The sequence below is a fragment of the Natator depressus genome, chromosome 17 (assembly GCF_965152275.1).
Source record: "Natator depressus isolate rNatDep1 chromosome 17, rNatDep2.hap1, whole genome shotgun sequence".
Taxonomy (NCBI): domain Eukaryota; kingdom Metazoa; phylum Chordata; order Testudines; family Cheloniidae; genus Natator; species Natator depressus.
This window is the reverse complement of record NC_134250.1, coordinates 22,170,777-22,190,388: the sequence shown is the minus strand read 5'-3', so window position 1 is coordinate 22,190,388 and position 19,612 is coordinate 22,170,777. Positions and strand designations below refer to the sequence as shown.

General features: G+C 46.9%; 1 protein-coding gene across 1 annotated transcript in view; it reads right to left on the bottom strand.

Moving 5' to 3' along the window:
• FKBP6 (FKBP prolyl isomerase family member 6 (inactive)) overlaps positions 1-10,062 on the bottom strand; it is a 47,305-nt gene extending 37,243 nt beyond the window's left edge. Inside the window, exons 1-5 of the mRNA XM_074974313.1 lie at positions 9,991-10,062; positions 9,022-9,139; positions 3,069-3,158; positions 1,336-1,538; positions 212-331 (exon numbers count right to left, since the gene is read on the bottom strand). Of these exons, the coding sequence (XP_074830414.1) occupies positions 212-331; positions 1,336-1,538; positions 3,069-3,158; positions 9,022-9,139; positions 9,991-10,062 (603 nt within the window). The remainder of the gene's footprint in view (positions 1-211; positions 332-1,335; positions 1,539-3,068; positions 3,159-9,021; positions 9,140-9,990) is intronic.
• Positions 10,063-19,612: the final 9,550 nt, after the last annotated feature.

Below are 19,612 nucleotides of genomic sequence, written 5' to 3'. Positions count from 1 at the left end.
TGAGCACACGAAGACAGCTGCTTAATACTGTTCTTAAATTATCAACGTCTACCAGAATTTAAAACGTTAGCTTAACTGTGTCTCCCAGGTGTATTATGCTAGAGGGTAATTGTTCTCTAAACTGTTTTCCACTTTGTGCTTTCAGCTAATGCTTAGTCGTGACTTACTATCTTCTACAGAGTGCATAACCCTGTTATCCTGGTTTTATTACCCGCTTGTATCTCTCTCTGGCATCCATGAAGCGCTTCTGGCGGAAGAGGTAATTGCCAAACTCCCTCTCTGTATTTGCCACTTTCAACACCTTCTGTAGCGGGAACGTATCCTGCTGCTCCTGTGTACAGAAGCCAAAATTCAGCTGTTTAGTAGACACAAAATAGGAATGCTGAGACAATAGTAAGTACCTATAGCACTTCCAAGTGGTCAGATAAGAGAGTAACATTCCAAAGTCTAACACATCCAGAGTTGGTATAAGAACAGCTTCAAAAAGGACTCAGGAGACCTGTGGCGACAATAGGCCTGTAGGAGTGGAAGCCATCCAACCAAAGAGCGACGCTTGGAAAGGTCAGCTCAGGAGCAAAGAAAATGCCCTCCCCAACCTAACAAACATTGATAAGAATTTCCTACGTGGACCACAAGTTACATCCTTGAGCAGTTTCACAGGAGGGAGCTACATGCCAAGGTTCTTGTAGGACTCACTAGAAACAACAAAATGCCACCCTGACTAGCTTCTCCCCTGGATTACACTCTGAGTTGCGAATATGCAAACATGTTTATTTGCAAACATGCAAAGCAGTTTTAAGAACTACAGCTTCAGTTTGTTTTAATGCTACTCCCAAGAGTCTATTTTCTTTAATTTACACTTTGAAATGTTCTTGATGCAGGCTGGGAAGGAGAGAAGTTTCAAATGTGAGGGAAATCTGGAAGATTTTAGGGCCAATACTTCAACTGGTTGTAAACAGATGTAGCCCCACTGACTTTCACTGGGCTGGAACAGCATTTTTTAAGTCACATTAAGCATCTCAGCATGCTTTATTTTCTTTGCAAGCTACAGGGCCTGGAACATGGGGCACTGCAAGGAGTGAGATATGGACAGTATGGTGCAAGCATAACCGTGCTGTCATTTTAGAAGTACATAAATAGAAGCATGAACATGGACATCAAGCCCCTTCACACAAACGTACTACAGATGCTATTAGCTGGAAGCTATTTTGAACAAGAGTATCTGACATCATCCTATTACGGCAGCAATAGGCATACATAACAGGGAAGACAGCAAAGAACAAAGACTTAAAATTCAGTGTTTATGGCTCAAAGCTACTTGTATAACTAACTCACAGTAGTCAAAACAAAGAATTTGTCAGATTCAGCTGAGTCTAGAAAGTCCAGCAGCTCCATCTCAAACAAGACTGTGGCATTAGGTGGAATCAAAGGAGGACAGCCCAATGCCCCATAGGCATAACTTGGTGTGAAGAGAAATCTTGCCAACTCTCCCTTCTTCATGGTCAGTAGGCCAACCTCCATTCCCTGTAGCGTAATCTCTGGCAAAACAAGAAGTGGAACTTTTGATGCGGCCCTCAAAATCCTCAACTTGAAGGACTGATGTGTCTTAAAACCTGGTTTTCAAGCCTTCACTTTTCCAATTTTCAGCATTTTTGACTGCCAATTCTTAACCAGCAATGGTAATTTTATACACATCCAGCAGCACAGCATGCACCCTGGATCACAAAAATGATCCACCCGTATTCCAGTAGCCTGGCAGACACCAGTATTCAGTCTCATGTTGATAAATGCAAAGTAATGCTCATTGGAAAACAGTCCAACTATATATATAAAATGATGGAGTCTAAATTAGCTGTTACCACTCAAGGAAGAGATCTTGGAGTCATTGTGGATAGTTCTCTCAAAACAGCCACTCAATGTGCAGCGGCAGTCAAAAGAAATCGAACAGAATGTTGGGAATCATTAGAAAAGGGATAGATACTAAGACAGAAAATATCATATTGCCTCTATATAAACCCACAGTACGCCCACATCTTGAATACTGTGTGCAAATGTGGTTGCCCCATCTCAAAAAACATATACTGAAATTGGAAAAGGTTCAGAAAAGGGCAACAAAAATGATTAGGGGTTTGGAATGGCTTCCATATGAGGAGCGATAAATAAGACTGGGACTTTTCAGCTTGGAAAAGAGACGACTAAGGGGGGATATGATAGAGGTCTATAAAATCATGACTAGTGTGGAGAAAGTAAATAAGGAAGTGTTATTTACTCCTCATAGCACAAGAACTAGAGGTCACTAAATGAAATTAATAGGCAGCAGGTTTAAAACAAACAAAAGGAAATATTTTTTCCACACAACACACAGTCAACCTGTGGAATGCCTTGTCAGAGGATGTTGTTAAGGCCAAGACTATAACAGGGTTCAAAAAAGAACTAGATAAATTCATGGAGGATAGGTCCATCAATGGCTATTAGCCAAGATGGGCAGGGATGGTGCCCCTAGCCTCTGTTTGCCAGAAGCTGGGAATGGGTGACAGGGGTTGGCTCACTTGATGACTCCCTGTTCTGTTCTTTTCCTCTGGGGCACCTGGCATTGGCTGCTGTTGGAAGACAGGATATTGGGCTAAATGGACCTCTGGTCTAACCCAGTATGGCCGTTCTTATGTTCTCTGCCTCCAGCTTTGGAATGTAAAGAGGGTTTAAAATACAGCATAAGTTGCAAGGCTCATGTGTTAAGCAATCAAAGCAAGTATCCATTTTGAGCCACAAAATACAGCCAAATTCTACAACTCACAAGTAGCTTACATTGTCCCCTCTGGACTCATTTCCAGGAGGGAAAAAAAGCTCGCAATCATCCCTTCCCCCACACCTGGAAACAGGAGGCAAAGGCACAGTGGTCGCTTGTAATCCCACAAACAGTAATACCAACATTACTTAGAACATATGACATTATGAAAGCACAAAACCTATACCAGGCTTTAAGGTATTAACACAGCCAGAGGGCTACAGAAGGGGCAGGGTCCTTACAGCCTTGTACCTTCAGTACTAGTTCTTCAATCTGGATTTACCTTCTCCAAGTTTCATCAGCCTAGGATTCCTCCTGTACCAGTTTGTGTCAAAGGGCTTATCCATGTATTCCAGGTACCCAGAATATTTCACTGCAAGAGTTCCAATACAAAGGGAGAAGGGCAGGAGATGTTAGAGAACTTACGTTACAAAATACTCAAGAAAACTGATCACTTCTTTGGTAATACACCTGCTAACCACTCACGCTCTCATTGTCCTGTACAGTTCTTTTGTTCTGCTTTTCCACGGGCTGCCAAACAGCAGAGGGAGCAAAGGCTACTCACTCCAGGATCTCTCTGCCATCAAATAAGTAGGACAGTGTTGATTTCACTCAACGCTGCCTGCAACTTTTTACAATACAACACAACTCTGTCTACCAGTTTGTCATTTTCTATCTAGCAAAAAACGTCGATTTAAAAAATGTGTGTGAATTTAGTACTGGGGAAAGATGGGCAGATGGAGAGTCCTAGAAACAAAATCCTTGATCTATCTGCAGAATACACACAGCATGTACAGCAAGAGCACACAAGCTCACCAATGTGCTTGAATGCTGACACAAAGGAACCAACGCTAGGGGTGGGCCCCTTACTCAGAGCACTGCTGCGATTGCCATCTCCTATTCGCATACATACAACGAAGACCATTAGCATAGGACTAAAGCCAATCTCATGTCTGGTCTCCCATGTTTAAGAGAGATGAACTCAAACTGGAACTAGTGCAGAGAAGGGCTACTAGGATGACCAGAGAAATGGAAAACCTACCTTACAAGAGGAGACTCTAGGAGCTTGGCTTGTTTAGCCTATCCAAACTAAAGCTGAGGAAAGATATGATTGCTCTCTATAAATACAACAGAGAGATAAATACCAGGGACAGAGAGGAGTTAAGTTAAGCACCAATGCTGACACAAGAATAGGACTTAGTGCTGATGGGGGACTTCAACTACTCCGACATCTGTTGGGAAAAAATACAGCAGTGCACAGGTTACTGGAATGCACTGGAGTCAATTTTTTATGTCAGAAGGTGGAGAAAGCTCTTGGGGAGAGGCTGCTCTAGATTTGATTTTGACAAATAGGGAGGAACTGGTTGAGAATATGAAAGTGGAAGGCAGCTCAAGTGAAAGTGATCGTGAAATGATAGAGTTCATTATTCTAAGGAACAGTAGGAGGGAAAACAGCAGAACAAAGATAATGGATTTCAAGAAGGCTGACTTTAGCCAACTCAGGAAGTTGGTAGGTAAGATCCCATGGGAAGCAAGTCTAAGGAGAAAAACAGTTGAAGAGAGTTGGCAGTTTTTTTAAAAGAGATGTTATTAAGGATACAAGAGCAAACTATCCCACTGCACAGGAAAAATAGGAAGCATGGGAAGAGACCACCCTGGCTTAACCAGGAGATCTTCAGTAACCTGAAACTCAAAAGAGTCCCACACAAAGTAGAAACTAAGTCAAATTATGAAGGATGAATATAAACACACAAGCATGTAGAGATAAAATTAGAAAGGCCAAGGCACAAAATGAAATTAAACTAGCTAGAGACAAAGGGTAACAAGAAAACATTCTACAAATTCGTTACAAGCAAAAGGAAAACCAGGGACAGGGTAGGTCCATTACTCAATGAGGGGCGAACACGATAACAGAAAACGTGGAAATGGAAGAAGCGCTAAATGACTTTTTTGTTTATTTTCACCAAAAAGGTTAGTAGCAATTGGACATCTAACATTGGTGAATGCCAGTAAACAGGATCTGAGGCTAAAATAGAGAAAGAACAAGTTAAAAGCTACTTAGACAAGTTAGAGGTCTTCAAGTCAGCAGGTCCTGATGAAATACATCCTAGAATACTCAAGGAGCTGACTCTGGAGATATCCGAGTCATTAGCAATTATCTTCAAAAAATCATGGAAGACAGAAGAGATCCCAGGGGAGGGGAAGAAGGCACATATAGTGCCCACCTATAAAAAGGAGAATAAGGATAACACGGGAATTACAGACCAGTTAGCTTAACTTCAGTACCAGAAAAGATAAAAGAGCAAATAATTAATTTGCAAACACCTAGAAGATAATAAGATAAGTAACAGTCAACATGGATTTGCCAAGAACAAATCATGTCAAACCAAGCTAATAGCTTTCTTTGACAGGGTAACAAGCATTGTGAAGGGGGGGGGGGGGGGGGAGTAATAAATGTGGTATCTTGACTCTAGTAAGCTTTGATGCGGTCTTGCATGACCTTCTCATAAACAAACTAGGGAAATACAACCTAGATGCAGCCATTGTAAGATGGTTGCATAACGAGTTGGAAAACCGTTCCCAGGGAGTAGTTATCAGTGGTTCGCTGGAAAGGCATATCGAGTGGGGTCCTGCAGGGATTGCTCCTGTTAAATATCTTCATCTACGATTTAGATAATGGCATAGAAAGTACACTTATAAAGTTTGTGGATGACACCAAGTTCAGAAGGGTTGCAAGTGCTTTGGAGCAGTGGTTCTCAACCAGAGGTACGCGTACACCTGGGGATATGCAGAGGTCTTCCAGATCTAGATCATCTAGATCAGTGTTTCTCAACCTAGGGAGTGCAACCCCCTGATGGGTCATGGGACAGGTTTAGCAGGGTCGCAAGTACAGGGACAGCATTAGGGGGTGGCAAGCAGGGCAACTGCCTGGGGCCACACAGAGCTAAGTTACATGCTTCAGCCCCAAGTGGTGGGGCTCGGGCTTCAGGCCTGGGCAGCAGGGCTTGGGCTTCAGTAATCTGGAAAGGTTGACAACCACTGCTTTGGAGGATAGGATTAAAATTCAAAATGATCTTGACAAACTGGAGAAAGCCTGAAGTAAACAGGTTGAAATTCAATAAGGACAAACGTGAAGTACTCCACTTGGGAAGGAACAATCAATTGCACACACAAAAATGGGAAATGTCTGCCTGGGAAGGAGTACTGTGGAAAGGGATCTGGGAGTTATGGTGGATCACAAGCTAAATATGAGTCAACAGTGTAACACTGCTGCAAAAAAAGGTGAACATTCTGGGATGTATTAGCAGGAGTGTTGTAAGCAAGAAGTAATTTTTTGATTCTATTACACACTGGTAAAGCCTCAGCTGGAGTATTGTGTCCAGTTCAGGGCACCACATTTCAAGAAATATGCGGACAAACTGGTGACAGTCCAGAGAAAGGCAACAAAAAATGATTAAAGGTCTAGAAAACCTGACCTATGAAGAAAGATTGAATTGGGTTTGTTTAGTCTGGAGAAGAGAAGACTGACGGGGGACATAACAGTTTAAGTACATAAAAGTTGTTACAAGGAGAAGGCTGAAAAATTGTTCTTGTTAAACTCCGAGGATAGGACAAGAAGCAAAGAGCTTAAACTGCAGCTTCTTGGGTGGTTTAGGTTGGACATTAGGAAAAACTTCCCAACTGCCAGGATATTTAAGCAATGGTACAAATTGGCCTAAGGCGGTTGTGGAATCTCCGTCACTGGAGATTTTTAAGAACAGGTTAGACAAACACCTGTCAGGGATGGTCTAGTTATTACTTAGTCCTGTCTTGAGTGCAGGGGATTGGACTAGATGACCTACTAAGGTCCTTTCCAGTACTACCCTTCTATGATTCTATAAACTGGCCATCAACAAGTTCAGGTTTGAAATTAGATGAAGGTTTCTAACCATCAGAGGAGTGAAGTTCTGGAACAGCCTTCCAAGCGGAGCAGTGGGAGCAAAAAAACCTAACTGGCTTCAAGACTGCAACTTTCTCAAGAAAGCACCCCCCCGAGCGCTGCAAGTTTCAGCGCTGTGAAGTGGCAGCGTAGACAGTGCACCAGCACTGGTAGCTACTCCAGTCGTGGAGGTGGGGTTTTTATAGCATTGGCTGGTGGGTCTCACTTACATGCTCAGGGTCTAACTGATTGCCATACTTGGGGTTGGGAAGGAATTTTCCCCCAAGTCAGACTAGCAGAGACCCCGGGGGGTTTTCGCCTTCCTCTGAAGCCTGGGGCACAGCTCAGTTGCAGGTTTAAACTAGTGTAAACGGTGGGTTCTCTGTAACCTGAAGTCTTTAATCATGATTTGAGGACTTCCATAAACTCCGGCTGAGTTACTGGTCTATTACAGGAGTGAGTGGGTGGGTGAGGTTCTGTGGCCTGCAACGTGCAGGAGATCAGACTTGATGATAAAGATGGTCCCCTCTGGTTTTCAATCTAAGAGTCATGTCACAAAAGGCAAACCCCCATCAAACTGAAACAGCTTTCAGCCAATACTGACCTAGGCTCAATCTAGTGGTGAAATGCTTCCTGCATTTCTTAAAAATCGACATGCCTCTTCATTTAATCTATTGTACACTGCACTTTGATGCCAGCACTTGGAACAGAATCTGTTAACTTGTAACTCCCTCTGATTGTCAGCTTCCGGGACAGCAAACAAAAAAACTATAAAGATATGTTAGTGTCTTTATGACACCAAGAAAGAAAAGCTCTACAAGCCATTGCAATACTGGAAGATACTCTCCAGCCAATCGACATTTCAGCTTTCAGTCAAATTTGAGTCTAAACTCTTCAACAATGTACTTTATAAAGAGGAGTCACCTCAGGTTCACAAGAGTAGTACTTCTGGACAGCCAAAAATACTCACCGAAGGCACAGATCCTGCAATAAGAGCGAGACCAACATGTGCAGATCTCATTGCAGGGCTGGGATCAGCTGACTGAACATGAACCTAATTGAAACCTACAGCTTTCACGAAAGAGGTGCAATTCCTTTTACAGATTTCCTTGAGCAGTACAACCCATATTTTACCGAGACTGATTTTTTGAAGCAAGCAGTTTAAGAACAGCCTAAACCAGCAGTCCTGAACAAGACATTCTTAAATAAAAATCAAGCACATAGGGCACGGCATATTGCTCTCTATAGCAAATTATGGTTAAAGCTCTTTTTTGCAACATCTTTGGCATCTCCTGGGAGGGGAGTCTGTGATAAAATTGAATTCAGATTTGTATACTGTAAGTGTTCAGAGACATGAAGGGGCCTAGAGAATCCTAGAACAAACTGGATGCATCAACAACTACCTCCATTTATTCACATGTGCTGCAGAGAAGCACAATCACCTAGGGCTAGGGCAAGGTTTCTCAACCAGTGGGCTGCAACCCAAAATTGCATCCGATGAAGTGAGCTGTAGCTCATGAAGGGTTATGCTCAAATAAATTTGTTAGTCTCTAAGGTGCCACAAGTACTCCTTTTCTTTTAACTCAAAATTGGGTTACCAGAACGTTTCAAAGAGTCGTGCGGCAACTGTTGTGGCTGCTCAGCTCTCCGCTCTGGGCATTGTGAACTTTGGGGTTGCAGTGCCACTCTGGTTTGACCCAGATGCCCCTCCATCATAAGAGACTGGCTGGGACAAGTTTGAGTGGCACTACAACCCCATGTACCAGGTCGCACCCCCACTCACACAAACGTGGCCCAGCCAGCGAGGGCCAAGCCTGGATGCTGTAATGTCCAAAGCAGGGAGCTGAACCCAGCCAGCCCTGCGGGACCAGAGCTGCAAGAGCCATCACTGCAAGATGAATGCAGGGTGGGCTCTGGAACCCCACCCCCAGGGCTTCCCCCTTCCCCTGGGGGCAGGATCCAACACCCCCCACACCACCCTTTACTGGATTGCAACAGGCCATCAACAATTACAAATGGGTCCTGAACCCAAAACGGCGGAGAACCAGTGGTCTAGAACAGTAGTTTTCAACCTTTTTTCATTTGTGGACCCCTAAAAAATTTCAAATGGAGGTGCAGACCCCTTTGGAAATCTCAGGCATAGCCTGCAGACACCACAGGTTGAAAACCACTGGTCTAGAATACCAGCCACTAAGCAAAAGTCAAAATTATAAAGTGGATGTGGACACTTAGTTCACTTAGTATAAAAACAAAACACAGACATGCTCTTTGGCAGATAATCCCAGTAAAAGGCCTCCAACAAAGAAACTGGTTTTACCTAATACAGAAGCATCCTGGGGCACCATTTCTCCAGCACCAGCACGGATAACCTCCTTTAACACCCCCCTATCACCAGTAATATCCTGCATGCGTTGGCCCAACCGTTGGTAAGGAGACTGTGAATGGTGGGAAAAGAATGAGGCCACTTAGCCATCGGAACTTAACAGTGCACTTCTACATTATTAAATGAAAATGTTGCAGCTGTAATTAGCGGGTTTCCGCTCTGAAGGACCCTAAGCACTGTGCTGAAATACTGCAGGACAGGAACAATCCCGCCTCCAAACTGTATTGTGACAGAAGCATCTCATGCTCCAGATAGTGTGCAGAGGTTACGCAGCTGTGATGTTCTTGGATTTCTTGCACTGCAACAAACTTTATTCACTGCCTAAAATTTAAGGCAAAAACCAGATATTAACTTTCTAACGTGCATGGTGCAGAATGCAGATTAAATAATTAAACAGAGGGTTAACTGTAACCTCTCCCATTGCTGCCAGAACCTCTCGGGTCTGAGGCCCGCCCTGGGAGCTCCCGAGCACGAGAGCCGCCCTAGAGACAAGCCCAGCCCCACTGACGGGCCGCGCGCGCTCAACACTTGCAGCTAGTTTCCTGCCTGGGCACCCAGGGGACCTGCGCTTATTAAAACGGGCTTTTCCCCTCCAGACTTCGGGGTGGGCCCCGCAAGGGAGAGAAGGGGAAATAACCCCGCTTCCGACCCCAGCCGAAACAGGCAGCCGCTCTGGCCGGCTCGCGGCGGGGCTCAGCACCGCAGCTCCCGGGACGGACCGGAAGCACCCGCAGGCGCCGGGCCCGGCGCTCGGGACCACATGGCGCTGGGAGGCCGAGTCGCTTCGCTGCCAGCAGGGGGCGCCAGGCTGCACCCCGCGGCCGCTCCCGGCGTCTCCCAAGCCACAGCCGGGCCGCTGAGGGGCCCCAGGCTGCGGCTGCCCCGCCCGATCTCCAGCCTCACCGCGCCGCCCCCGGCCCGCGCGTGCAGCCCGTTGAGCTGCTCCCGCTGCCACCCGCGGCCGCGCCCCGCCATCCGCCGCCGCCGCCTCCTCGCGCCGGCTCAACCGCCTCAGCGGGCCCCGCCCCCACACGCTCCGATCCGAGCCGTCCTTCCCGCTCCAGCCAATCACGCTCCGAGAGCCCTCCCCCGCCCGAGCACATGCCCGCTCTTCTGAGCCTCAGGCCCCCCGGCTCCCCGGCTGCCAATCAAAGCTCGCCGCGTCCCCAGTCTCAACCAATCACACAGAGGAAGCCTAGCGACGACCCTGCCCCACCCATGCACCGCCCACCGAAGAAGTGAGGCATGCTGGGACATGTGGTTTCCTTAGCGCCCCGCCCCCGCCCTGCCCCTCCCCACCTCTTCCCTCAAAGCCCCACCCCCGCCCCACCTCTTCCCACCCCCGCTCCAACCCTTCCCCCAAGGCCCCACCCCCGCCCTGCCCCTCCCAACCTCTTCCCACCCCTGCCCCACCTCTTCCCTCAAGGCCCCACTCCCGCCCCGCCCCACCTCTTCCCTCAAAGCCCCACCACCGCCCTGCCCTTGCCCCACCTCTTCCCACCCCTGCAGGAGGTGCTGGGTGGGGCGGGGGAGGTGCTGATGGGGGGCTGCCAAGCACCGCCATTTTTTACACCTGGATGCTTCAGCCTTGGAGCACCTCATGGAATCGGCACCTATATACTTGCTATCTGACACTGCCAGGGGCCATGGCCGGGGTGGTGGGGTGCCGCATCTGTGATGCCCTGATGAATTCCAGTCAGGGCCTTGCAGTTGTTGCTTATTTGCAACTAGAAAAGGCTCAGCCTGCCTCCCCATTCCTGCGCTCGTCCCCCGACCCCCAAGAGGCTGTGCCACCAGGACTCTGACTCAGGACTGTGAACTCTCTCTTCACTTGCCTCCACTCTTGAATCCTGTCGCTGGCTTCCTGTCTCCTTTTGCATCACACCTATGCTCTCCGTTCTCACCTTCAAGGCTGTATGTAATATTGCCCCCACCTACACCTCAGTTCTTGTTTCCTCTTCTCTCCCTCCTGCTTCATATCTGTCTCCCCATCCTTTCTCCTCACTGCTTCCGTTAGCTCCTTGTCCCACTCTTCGCAATCTCTGTCTTCCTGGCATTCTCTCCCAAGCCTTTTCAAATCCCTCTTTGGAAGCCTCTTCTTCCAGGACTCTGTTTCTCCTGCAAAGATTTCCTCATTTTCTATTCATTACAAATTTTAAGCTCTAGCAGTGCTCGTGGTGCTTTACAGGCATGTAAGATGAAGTCCCGGTCCCAAGGAAGTTACCATCAAAACTGGACAGGAAACTCATTGTCATTACTCAATAAAAGGACACTAAACTCTCTAAACTACTACATGCCACAAGGGGTAACAACAGTGGTTCCCTCAACCCACCCAGCAATATTGTTAATCTATCCAACTATATACTCTTAGCCCAGCAGAAGAATCTGTCCTATCTCGGGGCCTCTCCTTCTGCCCCTCCACCCCCACGAACATGATACAGTTCTGTGGTGACCTAGAATCCTATTTTTGATGTCTCCGACTCAAGGAATATTTCCAACACACCTCTGAACAACATACTAACCCACAGAGACCTTTCTACCAAGACTACAAAAAGAAGGATTCTAGGTGGACTCCTCCTGAAGGTCAAAACAACAGACTGGACTTCTACATAGAGTGCTTCCGCCAACATGCACGGGCTGAAATTGTGGAAAAGCAGCATCACTTGCCGCATAACCTCAGCTGTGCAGAACACAATGCCATCCACAGCCTCAGAAACAGCTCTGACATCATAATCAAAAAGGCTGACAAAGGAGGTGCTGTTGTCATCATGAATAGGTCGGAATATGAACAAGAGGCTGCTCGGCAGCTCTCCAACACCACTTTCTATAAGCCATTACCCTCTGATCCCACTGAGGGTTACCAAAAGAAACTACAGCATTTGCTCAAGAAACTCCCTGAAAAAGCACAAGAACAAATCCGCACAGACACACCCCTGGAACCCCGACCTGGGGTATTCTATCTGCTACCCAAGATCCATAAACCTGGAAATCCTGGACGCCCCATCATCTCAGGCATTGGCACCCTAACAGCAGGATTGTCTGGCTATGTAGACTCTCTCCTCAGGCCCTATGCTACCAGCTCTCCAAGCTATCTTCGAGACACAACTGACTTCCTGAGAAAACTACAATCCATCAGTGATCTTCCTGAAAACACCATCCTCGCCATTATGGATGTAGAAGCCCTCTACACCAACACTCCACGGCAAAGATGGACTACAAGCTGTCAGGAACAGTATCCCCAATAATGTCACGGCAAACCTGGTGGCTGAACTTTGTGACTTTGTCCTCACCCATAACTATTTCACATTTGGGGACAATATATACCTTCAAATCAGCGGCACTGCTATGGGTATCCGCATGGCCCCACAGTATGCCAACATTTTTATGGCTGACTTAGGACAACGCTTCCTCAGCTCTCGTCCCCTAACGCCCCTACTCTACTTGCGCTACCTTGATGACATCTTCATCATCTGGACCCATGGAAAAGAAGCCCTTGAGGAATTCCACCATGATTTCAACAATTTCCATCCCACCATCAACCTCAGCCTGGACCAGTCCACACAAGAGATCCACTTCCTGGACACTACAGTGCTAATAAGTGATGGTCACATAAACACCACCCTATACCAGAAACCTACTGACCGCTATACTTACCTGCATGCCTCCAGCTTTCATCCAGACCACACCACACGATCCATTGTCTACAGCCAAGCTCTACGATACAACCGCATTTGCTCCAACCCCTCAGACAGAGACAAACACCTACAAGATCTCTATCAAGCGTTCTTACAACTACAATACCCACCTGCAGAAGTGAAGAAACAGGTTGACAGAGCCAGAAGAGTACCCAGAAGTCACCTACTACAGGACAGGCCCAACAAAGAAAATAACAGAACGCCACTAGCCATCACCTTCAGCCCCCAACTAAAATCTCTCCAACGCATCATCAAGGATCTACAACCTATCCTGAAGGACGACCCATCACTCTCACAGATCTTGGGAGACAGGCCAGTCCTTGCTTACAGACAGCCCCCCAACCTGAAGCAAATACTCACCAGCAACCACACACCACACAAGAGAACCACTAACCTAGGAACCTATCCTTGCAACAAAGCCCGTTGCCAACTGTGTCCACATATCTATTCAGGGACACCATCATAGGGCCTAATCACATCAGCCACACTATCAGAGGCTCGTTCACCTGCACATCTACCAATGTGATATATGCCATCATGTGCCAGCAATGCCCCTCTGCCATGTACATTGGTCAAACTGGACAGCCTCTACGTAAAAGAATAAATGGACACAAATCAGACGTCAAGAATTATAACGTTCAAAAACTAGTTGGAGAACACTTCAATCTCTTTGGTCACTCGATTACAGACCTAAAAGTTGCAATTCTTCAACAAAAAACTTCAAAAACAGACTCCAACGAGAGACTGCTGAATTGGAATTAATTTGCAAACTGGATACAATTAACTTAGGTTTGAATAGAGACTGGGAGTAGATGGGTCATTACACAAAGTAAAACTATTTCCCCTTGTTTATTTCCCCACCCCCACCCCCCACTGTTCCTCACAGGTTCTTGTCAACTGCTGGAAATGGCCCACCTTGATTATCACTACAAAAGGTGTCTCCCCCCCCTCCCCCCCCCACTGGTAATAGCTCACCTTAAGTGATCACTGTATGGTAACACCCATTGTTTCATGTTCTGTGTGTATATAAATCTCCCCACTGTATTTTCCACTGAATGCATCCAATGAAGTGAGCTGTAGTTCACACAAGCTTACGCTCAAATACATTTGTTAGTCTCTAAGGTGACTCAAGTACTCCTTTTGTGAATACAGACTAACACGGCTGCTACTCTGAAACCTGGGAGAGAACAGTAACAGTAGGAAGGGATAATTTTAGGAGGGAAGCAGATGGCACATTTTCTTTCTTGTAAGTTTATTGATATTCCACAAAGAGCTGCGAGAGTATAAGAATGTATCGATCTAATCTGCTGCTGTTTGGTGCCCACTGAATCTAGGTATAGAATAGCTTCATTTCTGACCCCCCAAAAAGGCCCAGACCATCTCATTTGGGGCCACTGTTCTAACTGGGAAAGGGTTTATGTGGTTTTATCTATGGCACTCGATACACGCTTGTTAGATTAATAAATAATAACCAAATGTTTCTCAACATAATTCTGTATAAAAGGAAAACCTAGCCCTGCACCACCAAACTGCAGGAGAGGTGTTGGTGGAGAGCCTAGATCTGTTTGGTCTATATAGCCCCTCTCACTGTTGTATCTGAGCACTTCACAAACATTAACAAACTCTATCCTTATAACAGCCCTGTGGATGGGAAATATTATCAACCCCATTTTACAGAGAGACCCAAATGATTCGCTGAAGGTCACACAGAAATGTAGCAATTGCAAGACTGGATCAGAGCAAAGCAGTCCCTCTCTGACAGTGGCCAGAACTATCTGCTTCAGAGGATGTTGGAAGAACCACACAGTAGCAGATATGGGATAATCTGACCCACACATTGGGTCTCCTAATCCTTTTTTGTTAGAAATTGGCTTAAACCCTGAAGCATGAGGTTTAATATGCCATCCAAAATATTTTCATTAACTACCATAAAAGTTTCCCCCCGAAAAAAAAATTCTCATGAAAATGTTTCTCTAAACTGTTTTCAGTAAAAGTTTCAATTTTTGATTAAATAGGTGACCAAAAATTGAAAAAAAAAATGGTTTCTGTTTTTGTAGAAAACCCAGAAAATTTCAACCCAAGTGAAAATGTTTTTTTCATTGAAAAAATGTTTCCATCAACTCTGCCAGTTGGACTGGATCCATGTAAAACCCCAAAAGCAATGGTACTTGACTGTTCGAGACTACTATATCCCTTTCAGGAGGCTGATTTGTCTTGTGTACCCCAAGTTTCACCTCACTTAAAAACTTCATGCTTACAAAATCAGACATAAAAATACAGAAGTGTCACAGCCACGCTAGTATGGAAAAATTGCGTACTTTCTCATTTTTACCATATGACTATGAAATAAATCACGACCCCCCCAGGTTGGGAAACACTGACATAGAGCAGTATAAACAAGTCATTGTCTGTATAAAATTTTAGTTTTTACTGACTTCGCTAGTGCTTTTTATGTAGCCTGTTTAAAACTAGGTAACTCTCTAGAGGAGTTGACGTACCCCTGGGAAGATCTCTGTGTACCCCCAGTGGTACGCGTACCCCTGGCTGAGAACCGCTGCCTAAAGGACTTCCTTGGAAGCCGCATGCTGACTGAAATAACCATCTGAATCTTTCTTATCAAGTGTGGAGCTCTCGGTGGCTGGCTATTCAGTCATATGATGTGTGTGTTTACACCTGATTTACAGTGAGCACAGGGGGAGTGGAATAAGGGGTGTGGTAGGGTGTTGTCATGAGGTAAGCACCATGGATTGGTGCAGGAAGATAGCTAGGCTCTTGTTCTTAGTACTTGTTCTCTCCATGTCTGCGGGCTGTGGTGGGTCCCATCTTTCTGTACATTTGTGGGCCAGGTTTAAGAAGACAAGGGGGAGAGCTCTCAGTAGGATTTAAAGAAAAGGGAAAAAGAAGTGGGTGTGACAGGGCGCTCTTGCTTTGCTGCTGTGGAAGCTGCGTGTCCATCATTTGTCACAGTTAGCTGGATTCTGTCTGCCTAAGGGGACTGAACGTTTCTGTCAGTCACGGACAGGCTGAATAATACCCCTCAAGGTTTGATCTCTTGCTGAGCACCCTGCAGCTTTGAAGGGGCAAGCAGGGGAAGGAAAGAAAGACTGAGCAGTGGAAGGTGAGTAGTTCTGGGGCTCACTGAGGGCTGTAAAGTTTATATAGAGGAGTTTATTTTGAAAACTCTCCCCAATCTATGCACTGTGGAGCCATCAGGTACTGAACTTGCTTCATCTGAAGTGTCTTCTCCAGCCTCTCTCCCCACTTCAATAAATCAGCCAAGACTGGTCCCTTTTATCTGTGTTTTTAGTCTTTTACTATCTTGCAATTATGTATTTAGTTTTTGTTTTGGGCTGTGATTATATTCTAATTCTTTGGGCACGGTCCGAAGCACAATCTCTCTGGGCATTTGTCCTGAACTCTTTGCATGGGGGTTTGAGTCATGTTGCAAGTTTTAAAAGCCAGTACAGGGAAAGGTTTCTGTATATGTCTCCCCATTTCCCCTTTGGTCTGCATGATTTGTTGTGGGAAGATGAGATCATGGAAATGGGTCTGACAGTCCCACTTAGATCTGAAGGAGGGTTGCGGTCCTCCTGGTTTCTTTAGGCAATGACCTTCCTTAGTGAGCATGCCCTCAATGAGAATGACTTCACAGTAGTGGCTAGTCCCTTGCAAAACTCCCATCTCCTTACCAACATTACCTCCAGCTTGGCTGGGTTTGGCTTGAGCCTGCTGCTTTTTGTCTAAGTGCTGAGGTCCTCCAAGCACTGAGAGATCTGGGAGAGGGTGCTGTTCACATTAGCTGGAAAGCTCCGTGCTTCGTGTTGTGTGTGTAGTGCTGGCATTTGAGCCCATGTGATTCACAATCCCCAGTTCCTGTGGCCAGGAGCACAACAGAGAAACCTAATTGACATAATCTTCCCTAGCTGCCTCCTACAGTGGTTAAGCAGGATGGGAGAGAGGATGGATCACTGTGGATCTTTACAGGGGAGGCGGAGAAGCTGGTGCCCATCACAGCTCTCTGGCTCTGGTCCAAGAGGAATGATTGTAGCTACCTCAGTGCTTTCCCACAAACCTCAGCTTATGCCCCTAAGGCAGGACATCAGCATTTCATTGATTGACATTGAATGACATGAAGAGATCCTGCACTATGAGAATCGATATATGGCTCGTGTTCATGGCCATTTCTGTTCCTTCTCCTGACCTGAAGCCTGATTGGGAAGGCTCAGAATATTGGAAGTATCCAGGTGGAATTAACAGAGAGCCTTGATGAGCTTCTCACTTAGCTTGCTCAGAAGTGAAAGCATAGCTAGTGGGTGGTGCAGGAAACGCTGGCAGCATGGAGTGTTTCCCAAGTTCTGGCTGGACTAGGACATGCTTAAAGGAGGTGCTGTCAGTCTCAGTTGGAAGGGGCCCCGTGAGCTCTCCATTCTTTCACTAGCCAAGGAGAAGGATCAATCATAGGTGGTGAATGGATTTTCTGCAGTGTTTCTACGACTTCCAGGTGAGGGATGGGCCAAACTCGGAGGGAGGATGTTATGTTATTGCTCCGATGTCTATGTCTGGAGAGGCCACTCCAGATGTGGGGGAATCTTTTCTGAAAACAGGCTGATTGCATCCTGCAGCCCAGAATCTCTTGCTGCCAGGAGCCCTGGAGACGTTCTGGGTTGGCAGAGTGATTCTTGCTCCAGAAAAGTTCTTTGAGGTTTAGCTTAGGGGCAGGGCTGCCATGGCAGAGGAGATGTAGGATATTGCCACGGATCCACATGACCCAGCTTTTAAACAGTCTCTAGAAGGAACCTCTTCAGCCCAAAGAGTCCCACTCCTCCTTCAAGGTTGGCCTCGCAGCCTCACCACCTCCAAGACCGAGCCCCTGGGATCCAGAACTGCTGTTGCACTCCATGAGCTGTGTCCAGCAAGCCCTACTGAGATATACTCTTGGTCAGAGACTTTTGTGCTCTTCAACGACTACTGCACTTCAGCAGGTATTTGCAGTGACACCAGGCAGCATTTTCAAAACAGAGTAGGGTTTATTAGTCACCTGGAAAGCAGCATTGGGCTTAGGTTAGCACAGAGAAATCAAGGTTAAGACATAGTCCATCTGGCCAGGCCAACTGCTCCAGACTTCATTTCAGGCTCTCGGTCCCTTTGCCTGTCCGTGTCCATGGGAGGACCAGCCCAGCCTTTCCAAAAGCTATTCTTTATCCCCTGCCTGGTACCTCTCAGTCCTTTGTTCTGGAGCTGGCCTCTGCTCAGCTTCCCTGCTGAGAGGTGGGGGGGAAACCTCCTTCCTCTTGGTCACTGGTTGCTAGGAGTGAATGGAGGTTTCCCATTGTCTTCTCAGATTTTCCATTAAAACGGATCAGCCTCAGCCAGTCCTTTAATGATCCACTAAGTCTATCCCGGCGAGCAGGTGACACACACACCTCATGTCTCCTGCGCTGACCCAGGAGCAGATTTAACCCGGTAGCGCCCTTTGGATAGAAATGCAAAGTACAGAGGAAACTGCAGCACATACAAGATTCATAAAAATATTACAGAAAATTCCCCACTTCGTCACAGGCCTCTTGGCCTTTTTCATGGCCAAGGCACTGCTTGTAAGAATTCCATGCACCTGAGTCTCTGCGTTTACTCACATGTTAAGTTTCTTTCCCTCCAGCTGCTTCTGTTGCAGGTCATGGGAGAATCATAGAAATGTATGGAAGTGAAGAGGGGAGCATTCATGGGCCAGAGGGACAGTGGCAATTCCTCAGGGAACTCTGTACATGCAATCATTATTGTTAAACTAAAGTCAATTGCCTGTAGATTTATTAGAAGTTTTCCAGCAAGATGGTGCATGTGTATACCCCTTAAATACCCTGAAATGTCACAACATCTAAGGGGAAATCCTCCACCTGACTCAAGAAGGGAGTGGGTGTGAGTCTCAAACCTGGATTTCACAGCTGTGCTTCAGTATCAGATTGGAACAATTTACCCAGGGTCCTGATGGATTTTCCATCCCTGACAATTTGTAAATCAAGAATGGATGTTTTTCTAACAGATGTGCTCTAGGAATGATTGTGGGGCAGGTCTCTGGCCTGTGCTCCACAGGAGGTCAGACTAGATGATCACAATGGTCTCTTGTGGCTGTAGAAGCTCTGAATCAGTGATTTTTTTCTCAGCAGATTTCTGTGGGTGGTTGTTCTATAGTCCTGTCTTTTGAGCATTGACTCTTTATTTGATTTATTCCTCCATTCATTTTGATATTTCACATGCATTAATTCCAGGCTTCCTAACCATGGGCAGCGGATATCATAGGCTGGGGGAGGCTGAGCCTCCCCAGACAGCCTTGTGTGGCCCCACCCACACTGCGCCCCCAGGAGTGCCTGTGAGTTTCTGCTCTTTCGTGGCCCAGGCTGGAGCTGGGCTTGACGGCCTGCTGCCGGGACTTGGGGAGGCTAGGGCTGGTGCCCGCCTGGTGCTCCGTGGCTGGGGTTGGGGGCCATGCGGCCGCGCCGCCCACTCCATGGGTCAGGGTAGGGGTTGGAGGCGCTGTGGCAGCGCCACCCGCCCAGTGCTGGGGGTGGGGCGGGGGCTGGGGACGGAGGCGCTGGCCTGGGGTGGTGGGGCAGTGGCTGTGATGGGGCTCTGCCGCTCTGGGCTCCAGTTGGGGAGGGGGAGAAAGGGGAGGGGCAGGGCCTTGGGCACAAGGGGAGGGGAAGGGGCTAGCCTCCACCAACTGCCAGTTCACTCGCCACCCATGCTCCTAACTCATGTTACTTCAGTCCTGCCAGTCCTACCCTTCTATGATTCTATGTACAGTATTTGAGAGAAGGATTCAACAGAGACTTTTA